Source organism: Manis javanica, chromosome 15, assembly GCF_040802235.1.
Source record: "Manis javanica isolate MJ-LG chromosome 15, MJ_LKY, whole genome shotgun sequence".
Classification (NCBI taxonomy): Eukaryota; Metazoa; Chordata; class Mammalia; order Pholidota; family Manidae; genus Manis; species Manis javanica.
The window spans coordinates 7,887,346-7,901,192 of record NC_133170.1 but is presented as its reverse complement, the minus strand read 5'-3'; the positions used below and the strand labels follow the sequence as shown (position 1 = coordinate 7,901,192).

The window sequence follows — 13,847 nt, the reverse complement described above, 5'->3', positions numbered from 1 at the left end:
CTGTGGGGGATGATTCCCTGGGTAAGAGGCATTTGAGGGTCCCTTTTCAATTGTGCCCAGAATCCTGTAATAGATGTGCATATATTTAATCATTTCTCTAACAGATTGAGCCATACTGAATTATTATTTTTAAAAAATCAGAGTATCTGTGGTAAGGAGATCAAGTCTCTCACTCACAAGTGAAGGGTCTGGCCTTCAAGAAGAGGGACAACAGCTGCCCTGCTAACAAGAACAGCAAGGTGGGCTCAGGAAGGAATGGAGGGTGACTGCTGTGTCCCGGCTGTGTCCAGGCACTAAGGTAAAGTGGAAGGCACTCTAGTTGATCCCCTTCCTTTTTCAATAGAGGAACTGAATTTACTTAAATTTGTTCAGTCAACACAAATTCATGAAGTAGTTGCTCTAGACTCCGGAGAGGTGGAGAACTCATAACAAACTCCATCCAAACCTCTGCACTAGGAGATGACCAAACTCTAGCATAGCTGCTGGCAGCCTGAAGACACCCCCCCAAGATGACGGTGCCGCCACACTGACTCGCCTACCTGAGAAAGTTTAGGGCTGCCAGGAGAACCTACTGTCTGTTTTCTGGCCAACAGCTGACAAAGGCCCCTGAGCATGCTTTCTTACAGCATCAAACCAAAGGGCCTACGATTGTGAACATGCATTTTTTATAACTCAGAAGTCTTTCTCAAGGACCTAAGAGTCATTCCTTTAAGGTGTCATCGTCAAGAAGCACAGGGCCCACCCTCCCAGTCTCTGGGAGGACAGAATCCTACCTTCGCAACCGCCAGCCAGCAGACACAGCCCCATGGCTGCACTTAGAGGACCAACCCTTGCAATGCTTCACTTCTCTGCCTCTTCCGAGCCCCAGCTTGTCCCCCAAGCCCCATTCTCTCTTTAAAATGCTAGTCACCTCTGCACAAATCTGAATGGCACTTAGCTTCTCCTTATGATCAGTAGTTATTAGACAGAATCTATTTTCACTGTTTTAACTAATGTCCAGCTGTGTTTATTTTTGCCACCCTATGTGGGATTAAACAGAATAATTAGATAAATTCCTTATCCCCGTGGAATGTACAATCCAACAGTGAAAAGAAGCTTCACAGAATTAAAGAGGCAGGATGACAGGAGCACCATACGGGCACAAAATGTCAGGAAAAGTACCTGCCTTTTGGTCACATTGTTCTGCAGGGGGTTCTCCAAATTGACAAAGAAGTCATATTAGATCATTTCTAAGTTACCTTCCAATGTGAAGAGTCAGCCCACCTTGGACTCCTCTCAACAAGTGGCTCCCGGTTGGGTCACCCTCCCAGGCCTTCCCAACTGATGGGTTCCCCTTCCCTGCATTCCTCCGAGGCTGGTGATGGGCAACCATCAACGAACACCAGGCGAGGCTCCATGATGGGGACCAATGGCTGCTCTGACTCCAAACCCAGCGGAGAAGTGGGTTAAAGGAATGGGGATATTTCAGTAGTGTTTTCCAACACTTCGTTAATGTACAAATAGTGCAGACACTAAAAGCCTGAAGATGTCCAAGCTTTGGTCCTTAACAAAAATAAAGACAAAACAAAAGAAACTGCCTTATCCCTTTTAGGCCTGGGCCTGAGAAAACATCTCTTAAGAATGCCAACTCCCTAGAGAGATGATTGGGCCATGTTGGGCTTCTTTTTACTGCAGAGCTTCTAAGCTGACCGCTGTTTCTTAGTAAAGATTCTCTCACTTGGCTTTCAAGGCAAAAGCTGAATCATCACACTGAGCAAGACACTCCTGCAGACCTGTCACTCAGGTACACGCCAGTCTGCAAAACTTACATTAAAGAAACAGTATCTCTTCTTTCTGATATAATAGTTTTAAGCAATGATTATAAATGGATGCTCAAATAATTAGGCGAAAAGCTGAAAGGGTACTTTTTAATGGAGGGGTTCAGGCTAAATCAGCTGCTTTGAACTGAGTAACAACCTTAACACACAGAAAGGGAGGCCAGCATCCAGATGCCTGATGGACACACACACACCGTCCAAGGAGCCCTGTCCAAAAGAGAAAATTAAACTTGAATCTGATCAAGCCCTTTATTACCAGTTTACATCAAATACAGAACACACTGAAATGTGTTAAATGACACCAGAGGGATAGAAACTGCTGAATCTAGAATGTTGCAAATCCCACTGAAACAATGAAGGGAGTTTCTTCAACAGACGCGTTGTATTGGGGACCTGGGGGGATGCGGGTGGAGCGGGGAGAGAAAAGGGCACCTAAACTAAAAGAGCTTAAAAGACATATCAAAGTGCAGATTTGAATTTAAACAAAACACGACTAAAAATAACCGCTGATGAGAAAAAATTTAAACACTGACTGGATATGATACTAGAGAATCACTGTTAATTTTTAAAGTGTGATAATGGTGTTGTGGTTATAATTTTAAAGGGTCTTTTTCTTTTAGAAGTACATACCAAAATATATGCATATGAAATGAGATAATGTCTGGAATCTGCTTCACGATGATGGACAGCAAGAGGGAAGACGTGGTGGGATATGAGTGACACAAGGTTGGCCATGACCTGTAATTGCTGAAACTGGATAATGGGTCTGTTTCACAAAGGGGTTCTTCATGCATTTCTCAATTTACGGGCATTTTCTCATATTTCCCATAAAAATCTAGTGCAAAAAGGCACCCAAATTATGACAGGAATGCCTTCTTCATGCCTAGCTGCAGTTTACCTGGGAATAGCTACAAGCACTGGAGAAGTTACTTTAATGCCAAGTTCACATTCTGGCCTTTCCCTGAAAGCTGTCCTCAGTTTCTTGTATTTTCTAGATTTGCAAAACTATACTGACAAAAAGCAAATGTAAAGAATTTTTTTAAAGTTACAATCCCAACTTAGTTTTTTAGATTAAAAAAAAACTGTGTCTTTTTACATACATTGTAACCCAAATAGGTTACAAAATAAACCACAGAACAAAAAGCAATTTCCCCTTTCTTTTAAAACATTCCAAGTGTCAAGACTATTAAGTTATCCATTTTAATACTTATGTATTTTCTCCAGAAACCCAAGAGATGTTATCTACCTTCTAGTGCATATGAATTCAGATCAGTGTTGCCAGTAACTCTTTTAAATACTGTTTGAAATACTGAGATAGTGTTGGGGAACTTTTTGCAAATTTAAGCATAAAGCCACATGGAATCTTGCCAAAAGCAAATTACATTTTAGGAGGCAGGCTAGTTGAGCTAGCTGTACTCAGCAACTAAAGTATTTCTTTTTGACTCATTGACTATGAATTACACTTCAAGTTAATCATCTTGTTTATTTCTGCTAAAATTTCAGAAATGAAATAATCTGTGGAATACGTTTGTCTTGCTGGTTTCTCTTCTTTTAAAGCAGGAGCAGAAACAAAATGAATCATTTAGCCAATTCTCGATCATGAATTCCACTAACAGGAGGAAAGCCGAATTGAGTGTTTTGCCAACAAAAGGGAATATACAGCACAGGGATACAGCACAGGAATCCAGCTTAAACAATGCAGTCCAGTCGTGTATTCCCACTGACAAGCCAGGAAATACATGAAAGGGAGAGAGGAGAGGGGACATGGGACCGTGGAGGAACTGGCACACATCAAATAGCACCTAATGGAAGCGTGGCTTTTCAAATCCAAATCTCCACTTTCATCAAGAAAAATATCAGTGTGCGTTAAGTGCAAAATCACACACAGGTTCTTTTATTTGCCTGTAAAAACATTTTGGCTAGGAAATAACATGAGCCTAACATATTTCCTTGTCCTAGAAAGATGTCTATAGCGGGTACACATGAAAGAATCATACACTGAAAACAGAAATATACAGCACTTGCTTGTTTGATATAAAAATGTTAGTGCTCAAAGGATCCTTCTTGTAATTCACCAAAAAGAAAAAACTCCTTCATTGTTTCCTAAATACATGACATTGGGCTGACTGTATACCCATCTGTGCCCTCTTGGGATGGGCATCAGCTAACACCGTCACGACACCAGCCTCAATGTAAACCACCTTTGCCACCACAGGGAGCACCCCGTCCTCCCCAGACCCTGCTCTCCCACCAGCTTTGGGCCATCTGTCCTGCCCCTCCCTAGGCTGTCCTGATTTCAATTCCTGAATTACCACTGAAGCTTCCAAAGGGTCTCCACAGTCTCACTGCGCCCCAGCAATAACGACAGGCCTTTTCGAAGCATAACCTGCTTAGCATCTTTAGCATCTTCTTCTGCCAACTCCCTTCTCCAGGACGAGCCAAAGGCAGCCACTTCCTGCCCCACCCTTCTCCCTAGGCAGGAGGGCCTCACTGGAGTTCAGGGAATGCTGAGTGATCAGGTGTACTTCTCTAGGTGCTGACTGTTAGTAAGGTCTAGTCTCCTACCCTCCGAAAGGGCATTTTCACAGCATTGGTGGTGAAAACACATATCATGTTACATGGTTTATAATAGCAAAATACAAACATCAAATTTTAATGGAATTCTAAGATTTAACAGATTAATGAAAAATAGAGGATTAAGAAATGACATCCTAGAATCTATGCAGAATTTAAACAGGTGGAAAGATGGGAGAGAGCCCAGACAGGGCCACCAAGTAAAAACAGTTTCAAACTATCAATAAGCATGAACACACCATTAAGGGTGAAGAATGTACGAGTAAAGACACCCCCTCCTGTGTCACAGAAGCATCTTCATAAAGCCATGCCAGGCTTACTTTTTCTTATTTTATATTAAACTGCAATGAATATAGTTTAAATGAGAATTCTTGTTACCACGGATAAACTATAAAGTGAAGCTGAAATGTCATTAAGTCTCCCTGACCTTTTTAACATGCCATCAAGTTACCTTATTAACAGAGGCAGCTTCGTCAGAGTAGGAAAAAATGAATTGCAACAATTTAGCCTGTCAGCCACAACTTTTTTCCCATATATTAGTAAAAGAGTAAACAATGCCTCCTGCAAAATAAATATTTGGTTCATTTACCTAAGGTCTGCTCCTCTCTGTATAGCATTTCACAACATTTTATGTCAAAGCAACATCCTTTCCTTCATGGAGCACAGATGGAGCTTCCGCTGAGCGAGCGTCCCTGTCTGCGCAGCACACACCAGGCCCAGGTCCCCATTTCCACCCGGGAATCCCGTTGGTGTGTTAACCAACTACATCCCCTACCTACCATTACAAGTCCCTTAGACGTGTACAGCATCATCTGGTTCACAAAATATGGGGGCTACCTGATCCCAACACAATCTCTATGAAGCATCACCCCTACTTCTGCGGTGTGGAATGGCCTCGCGGAGGCTGTGACTCGTTCGGTGTCCCGCAGCACACGGCGGAACCTGCACACACAACAGAGCTTTCTGGCTCCTCGGACAATTCTCCACTGCCTCCGACAGGCTTCCACCAGCATTTCTTTATTACTGTAAAGAACTGGAAGGAAATGTAATGGATACATATTGTTATTTCATGGAGAAGCATCTGCTGGAGACCCTGATTTATTTCTTGAACAATGCAGCCCAGATGAACTTGAGCTTTTATAAGAAAAGAAGAGAAAAAAGGGGATGGGAGAGGAAGGGAGAGGACGGGAGGGGAGTTGGGGAAGGGAAGGGGGAGGAAAAAAAGCAAACTTTAGCTTTTAGTCAAAGCAGGGCTGACATAAAACCCTCTGCAGCACAGTAAGCAGATGATCGCACTGATGAGAACGTTTGTTGGAACATCACACAGCAAGAAATGGAATCCTTAAATAAAACCCTGGGCTTGGCATTCTATTCGTCACAAAAAGCATTTTTTGCCTTTATGTTCCAACGTTAGCAAGGACGTCAACAATGGTTTCTTTAATTTTTATCAGCTTCTCAGGGATTTAGGATTACAATGGAAACACAATATGTAGATTTAAAGGATTATACAGTTTTTTGCCAGAAGTAAAAGTGTCAATAAGTGCTTGACACCAGCACCGTCCACCGCCCGATCCGCAGTCTGGAGGTAAAGTTGGCTGCCTCACAGGCTGCTGCTCTGACTCTCTCCTCTTTCCTCTTTCTTGTATTTGTCCGCTTCATTCCCACGTCCAAGACAAATTAAGTAATTATTCAACAGAGACATTTCAGTTGGGAAAACTACACCCAATGATCTTGATGATCTCCTTCTTCCCCAAGCTATTTTTTATGAACATAATACAAAATAGGCAATGGGGCCAACAGGCCTCACGTAGAGAGCTCTTCAGCCACAGAGGACACGGGTTATGCCCAAGGATGTCAACAAGGGGGACACACCCCTCTCTGCATACACTTAGGCTGCTGGTCAAAGAAAGACTCTCACCAAACCTTGGACCTATTCAAACAGAATTCCTGGGCCATGAACCAGGAAATCATTATTAACATGCTTCCCTGGGTGACTCTGATATTCCCTTTAGTTTGGTAATCATTGCTTCAATGAGCAAAATAACTTCAGTTTCATTTCAGAAAACACAGGTATGGAGGCCCTCCTAACACAAGACCCTGCTAAGGGCTAGAGCAGGGGCCAAGCAACTTGCTTTGAATAGCTCTCTTTAAACACACAGTGTATATTTTAATAATAATTTAAACTTTAATTCAATTTGTTCAGAGTTTGTTATGAGACAGCCTCATGTTACAGGCTTCAAGGACTAAAAATATAAGGAAGACAGAGAATCCTGAGGCTGTGACAGTCAGAACCTAAGGGACTGTGCCTATTTGGAACATTCAACTGAAATGGAGAGACAGAAAAACAAGCTTCTTTAGAAGGAAGCTGGTGAGTTCTATCTTAATCTTATTATTTCATAACTTAATGCTTTCCTAAGCATTTGCCTATAATTTCTGAACAGAAATAAATCTACGCCTTAAACAGATAGAGTCTATCTGCTATTCAGGAGCACATCTCATGAAAAAAACATAGTGCTGGTAGGGGGCCTTTATAATCTTTTGCTGAGAATCCCATTTTATCTATTTCCTAGATTTGAAAGACAACCGTTTTCAATATTATAAAAGCAATACTTCTTCCACCAAATATATACTGCTTTACAGTCTGTCCCCTTCAAACCTGGTCAGACAGAAAACCAATTGCGAGGCAGCAGAGAGGGGCCTTAATAGTGGAAACATAATGTTGTCTCTTAGGCAGGCTCCAGCCCTATGCAGAAGCCATACTTCACTTAAGCTTTTGTTTTATTTTTAATCCAGGATTCACAAGATTGAATGTCTAAGTATCACATTTCTCAAGAGATTTACATAAACAGATGAATAAAACGTGGGCTAAATGACAAGTCTCTGACAGGACAAGTTGCACTTAAACCTATTCTATCACTTTTGAAATGCCAAGTCTGTCAGAACCATGGAAGCAGCACCTCTGGGCCCTGGAGCCCAGAACTGATACTTCCACTTGATTCCCAAGTGCTTCTGAGACAAGAACAGGTTTGGTCACCTGGCTGGGGCAGAAGCATAAAGCCCTGGAAGGTTGCAGCCAGGGCACAATTTGGGGTGGTCATTTACATGCAGTGTCAGAAGCTCTCATGGTCTTGGACCACCAGGGGCTTTTATTTTCAGTTGGGACTTCAATTCTAAGTTAGTCTTTACACCAAAAGGTGGAGTGCAGTAGAGACCCTCCCATCACTCAGAATCAGCGGAATAACACAGAACTGGCAGATTAGAAGAAGTCAGCCAAACCAGAAGCAGAGAAAGGCTGCCCGGCACACAGAGCCTGCCCCTGACCACTTACTCCTCAGCCACGCACCCAACCTTCTCCCTCCTCCTGTCCTTGAGGCCGGCCAAGAACCCCAGGGCTTGTTCTGGGCCAATGCTGTCCAACAGAAACGTAATTTCACATTTTCTAGCACACTAAAAAGAATATAATGAAACACGATGAATTAACTGTGATACTATATATTGTTTCATTTCATGTACTCAAAATATCACTTCGACATATAAGCAACATGAAAAATTATTAAGGGAACATTTCACATTCTTTTTTCTTATACGATTTTGGCTTCCAAATCTTGGCTGTACTCACAGACACTCAGAAGGGACTGGTGGTTACTATGGGGGAGGGGCTGAGGGGTGTTGTGGGTGGGGAGGGGGAGGGCAATAAGGGGGCGCAAATATATTCTCAATCAAAATATAAGTTGGTCACGGGGATAAGAATGCAGCATGAAAAATACAGCCAATGATTCTGTAACATCTTTCTATGTGGACACATAGTTACGGCACTACTATCTATGAGGGGGTGAGGATTTAATAATATAGGTAACGGTTGAACCACTGTGGTGTATAGTTGAAACCAAAACACAATTGTACATCAATGATAGTTCAATCAAAATACTAACATTTGAAGTTTTCTACTAGAAAAAAATAATCACACCTATCAAATTTCTCTACATTAAATTCTAAGGTGACAGTTGTACAATACAGTAAATATAAATGATAACTTAAAGTTGTGTTCTCCTAAATTTGTTAGAAATGCTGTACATTTCAGTGAATATCACACATCATTTGTCTTATTCCCATGTCTTATATCAGTTTTCCTAACAAGGGTTCTTATGAGCACACCACAATGACTTTGCATATCAGTTTTGTTAAGCAAAAAATGACAGGGTATTTCCTTCTGGCTAAACACATGGAAACAGATCATCTAAAAGAGAAGGAAGGAATCTAAACTAAAGTCACATGACATCATCTGAAGCAGGGAAAACTTGACCAAGCAACCCTTAAAAGTTATTAAAGTTGCTATGTTACTAATAACTATAGGAAGAGAAAGCTAGTCTGAAAACTCTCATCTGATAATAAAGTTATTAAACCTCCTTTAAAAGAAGGTATGACTTGCAAGATGGAAGTAACCATGTTATAAAAGTTGTTCAGAGTCTCTACGTCCAGTAAAAGAGGTGAAGCTTTAATGAGACAGACACAGCTGAATGACAAACCTGTGATTAGCATAGACAGACTCAAAGAGCCAGCCAAATCGTAACTAAATTGCACAGCTAATGAGAAGGGAAGAAAAACCAACAAAAGTAGGAAATAGGCTAAGGAATCCAATTTAAGAATCATCTGGGTACCAGAGGTCACACGATTATGCAAGCAGAGGGGAAACCTTACTCAAGAAAAAAACGGCAGACAATTCTCTGGATGCTCAAAAGAGCCAATTATAATGCACTTATGTTAGAGGAATGTGAAAAGCCATTTATAGCAACTGTGACCCAGATGTCCCTGGGTATCTATTTATTTTAAGTTATGAAACACAGCAATAGAAAGATAGGTTTTTTTCAAAGGAAGGAGAGGAAAAATCTAAAGGTGTTAGGATATTCTGTTCTATTACTTTTTATTGACTGAATTGACTGGGACTAGCTACTTAGATGGATTCAGAGACAAAGTTCTAACACAAATGGGTATCAGACCCCTCTGAGAATGTATGTGTCCTGTAAGTAAAAGGCAGAACCTGAAAAATGACTGGCCCAAGGTCCTAATTTTGCAAGAGGTTCCACCAAAGAATTTTTTTGGGCACCAGGAGAGATAAAAACACAGCCTTCGCCCTGGCGGCTAAGAGGGTCTAGACAGGTGGACAGTGAGCCACAGACGACAGGCTCCCAGTCCTGACCCCAAGAAGCGTGGAACTGGCATTTGTTCACTGATGACAAAGATAGGAGGGGAATGATGGGCCAGGGAGCCGAGGGCAGTCTGTTCTCGTCCTCCTCCACCTACCTCTTTCTGACTGGGCATCTCAGCTTTGGAAACCGGTAAGCTAAGGCAACAGGCTGCATCTCACTACAAACGTAAGACTGGATACTCGAATTTAGGAGACACGAGAGCTCAGACGGAAACCAACGCCAAGCTAACAAAGGGAAACGGAGCCACAAGCAGAATGAGATCCCGCCATCTGCTTTTTCTTCTAAAGGCAGAGAGGAGCTACACTAGGAGCTACACAACCTGTAACAATTTATCAATGAGCTGCAACGTATCCACACAAGAGCCCTGGACATCTTGAAAGCCAGTGAGGGTTCCTAAAAAGGACAGCAGATTGCAACATAACAAAATGCTAAGATAGAGACATCAAGCTTAACTACAAGATTAAACAACACTTTGTATTATTGCATTATGTCAACTGTACCTGAATTTAAAAAAAACATTTTGAAAAATACAAGATATAAGCAATAATTTATAACTGAAAATGTAAGCACTAGAGGCTGAACACTACATGATTTCTGAAGGTGTATGAAGACCTTCATAATATAAATACGTGTTGTAAGTAATGAAAACTATTGTGACATAATATTTATTATAAAGAGGTTATTCAAACTGGAAGGTATCCTTTTTAAGAGGGAAATAGTCTTTAAAGAAGGAAGAAAAGACTAGAAACCATAAAGAAAAATGTACAAGGCAAAGAAAGCTGAAATTTGTGAAAGCATACAAAGGAAATGAAAGAAACTAGAGCAAAGATCACCAGTCTACTGTCCCTAAGATACCACCAATAAGCCAAAATTTAGCATGTCTTTGCAAACACAACAAAGTGAAGGTTTACTATTATGAAAATATATTAAATGTTTAAAAGGATATAGAAAACCGAAAATTGAAGAACAGTGCTCCCTAATGTTTCTGCAATAATATATCCTGAAGATAAGTTATGGAACTATCAAATATACTTCTATGGGAGGGCCTCAGCTGCACATCACAGCAGATTGAATGGATAAGGATTTAAAAACCACAATGAGACAGATCCACCCACCAACCTCACTTCTTGATCCAGTACCCCTAACTCTTCTAAGGACTAATAGTAAGATATAATTAGCTATATCTTAGCAAAAATGGCTGTTCATTTCCGTTTGTCACTTTCAACACATCCACTGATTTTACAAATAGTTACAATGTCGGACCAACCTCTATATGCTTCTCTGTGCATTGTTCTGAAACATTTGCCATATGGGCCACCAGGAATAGATATTTATTATTGATGATAAGTGCTCAATAAAGTACTTGTTTAATAAATATGTACCAATATGAGGACAAGAGTAATAATAATACTGACAAAGGCACTATTTGTTGAAAAGAATGCTAAATGTATGGATAGTATTTTCTTTGCTCGCCACACCTGGAAGAGAACACAACCCTTCTTTCTTTACACGCGGAGCCAACTTGTCATTTAAAATAGTCTAATAAATACCAAGTTTAAAAATTATTTATTTCTACTGACCTTGTAAGAATGTAAGGCGAAAATGAAGCTGGATTATCCTGCTCTGAAAAGAGGGGCATAGATCCGCCCATTATCCACAAACGGAAGTACAAAACCACCACCACCTTCAAAGGAAAGAAGATTTGGTAAGAAAACCATTGCTTGTTGGGGCTGAGCCTCACCTGTCCGCAGGATCCTTCTGGTCGTGCTACAGATACGTGGTTTTGCAAGCACTTTTGATAGTGGGTATTTCTATGAAATCCTAACATTCAAGATGAGTGGGAAAGATGGAAAGGTGACAAGGAGGAGGGGAGCTGTCAGCATCAAGCACTTACAAGCAGCCTCCTGAGAGCCCTAGTGGTAGATGGGGAAGCTGAGGCTCGCAGCTAATTTACCCAGACCCCATAGCTCATAAACTGAAAGATTCAGGAGTTGAACCTGCCACTGTCCAGCACCCAATTTCTTAGCCATCTCACTTACACACCCGTGAAAGTTCATTTAAACCAGGGAATCTAACACTGTTACTTTCTGAATGAATACATACCAAGTATTCCAACCCTTACATGCCCTACAATAGGACACTCTTGAAGGTTATTTCAACACATCCTAGGGAACACCTTTTGTGTCACCCAGTGGAATTTTATCATGGAATGACACTAGCCTGTTTGCTTAGATGGGTAAGAAAACTAGAGGCCCAGAGACACTTCTGTGTGGATAGATTTTGTTTAAACAAGATTCCACACGCATAGACCTAGATGTTTTTCTCATTTGATGACCAATTACGTTGTTTCTGTTGAAGTCAGAAGGAAATCTTTGCTTGGAATCTTTAGTTTAGAAAGCTAAAGGATTAATTTTGGAGGCAGTTAAGGCTGGATTTTTTCCATGAATATCACTGACTTCTTTCATGTATGCCCTCTATATAAATGACCTCAAATCAAAAAAACCTAAAATAAATGTATGGTGTCAGCAAAAAGCATTATCAAAGTAAATAGCACCTAGGCAGCAATTAAAAATCATCTTGACGAACACACAATGGCTTATTCAACTGAACTTAAATTCTTAAAGATACTATAAATAGGTATGTCAATATGAAAATAACAGGAAAAAATATATGAATTCCATAAAATACTAAGAGGAAAAAAACCTGATAAATTAAAACAAAAAGAATAGAAAGACAAATGGCAGAAACTGCTTTGAAAATAAATTGTAAAAAGAACAAACAGGTTAGTATTTGACAACTTTTATCGTAGCAATGATATCAGACTACCTGCATTCCCATACAATTCTAAGAAAATAAATCTATTCTGAAACAAGCATTGAATCATCCTACTTCTATGCAGAGATCCTGGGGAATGTGCTTTAGAGAAAAGTTCTGCCCTTTTGCTGAAATTGTCCAGTCAAGGCTCTCCACCTCATTCTGTTTTTACATGCTCTTCTTCCATACACACGTTTTAGGGTTGAGAAAAAAAAAGTCACAATTACAATTTGAAGACATTTTCCTAAGTTTCCTATCAAAATTTATTGTCACTTTTGAGTTTGTCAGAAATAAACTGCAACAACATAAGAAACTGGCCTCCTAATCTCCTTGAATAGAAACATCCAATGACATAAAAAAATGATTAATGTGACAGCCACCAAAGATGGCCACCGAGAATGCCTACCGTCTTTGCGTATGCATTCTGCTCTTGCTATCAGGAATGGAGCCGGCTGCCCCTCCCCTTAAATCTGGGTTGGTTTTGTAACTTGCGTCACCCAACAGAATGTGGCAGAAGGTAGCCTGTGTCAGTTCTGGGCCCAGTGACTGAGAGATCCTGCAACTTCTCGGTCATTCTTTGAGAACCCAGCTGCTGCTGTAAAGAAGTCCTGGATTTCCTGCTAGAGGGTCAGGCCACAGGGAGGGGCCCTGGAGGATGAGACGCCACAGAGGGATGGCCTGCTCGTGTAATCCCAGCCAAAAATCACGATGAACAGAACCATTGCTGGAGGCTGCCCAAACTAGGGCATTCAGTGCAAAATTTATGGTGGTGGTCATTTTAAGCCGCTACATTTTGGGTTGTTTGTTACACAGCAATAGATACAGCCAGGTTTGTGTAACTGCGACAACTCACCACCAGCACTCTGAGAGGGGCTTGTAAAATATCACGGTTCACACTGCCTGTGCCAGTGAGCACACGAACCCCTGGAGTGCGTTCATATAGACCTGCCAAAGTCCTGTACATTGACGGCATGTACACTCTCGGGTCCTATGCTCATGTTCTTAGAATCTACTGCTGATTCTGCTAAACAATCTGGATCATTTCTCTGAGCCAAATTAAAGCAAAATGTCCTTATCTGATATTTCAAAAGCATATCTATACTTACATAACTTATGACCAAAATGGCCCTTTTTAAGAATGGCCTCATGGTAAGCAGGAAATTTCTATTGTTGCTTGCTGTCAGATACCTGAAACAGGAAAGAAAAAAGAAAATCTTAAGTACATGTCAGAGACCACCACTCATAATGTTCTCCACCACGCGTAAAAATTGCCTTTTGATGTGAAGATGCAGTGGCTCAAAATAAGATGGAAAGGACTATAACTAAGAATACAGCTTCTAGAACCAAACCACCTGGCTTTAAACCCCCCAGCTCTGTTGCTTACTGACTGGAAGACCGAGGGCAAGTTTCTTTATCTCTGTGCACCTCTGTTTTT

The 13,847-nt window shown here is 41.0% G+C and overlaps 1 protein-coding gene across 6 annotated transcripts in view; it reads right to left on the bottom strand.

Moving 5' to 3' along the window:
* TMTC1 (transmembrane O-mannosyltransferase targeting cadherins 1) overlaps positions 1 to 13,847 on the bottom strand; it is a 214,995-nt gene that overhangs the window by 105,085 nt on the left and 96,063 nt on the right. For all 6 annotated transcript variants that reach the window (XM_073222795.1, XM_073222798.1, XM_073222800.1 and 3 more), the window contains exons 6-7: positions 13,519 to 13,600; positions 11,179 to 11,282 (exon numbers count right to left, since the gene is read on the bottom strand). In XM_073222795.1, coding sequence (XP_073078896.1) covers positions 11,179 to 11,282; positions 13,519 to 13,600 — 186 coding nt within the window. The remainder of the gene's footprint in view (positions 1 to 11,178; positions 11,283 to 13,518; positions 13,601 to 13,847) is intronic.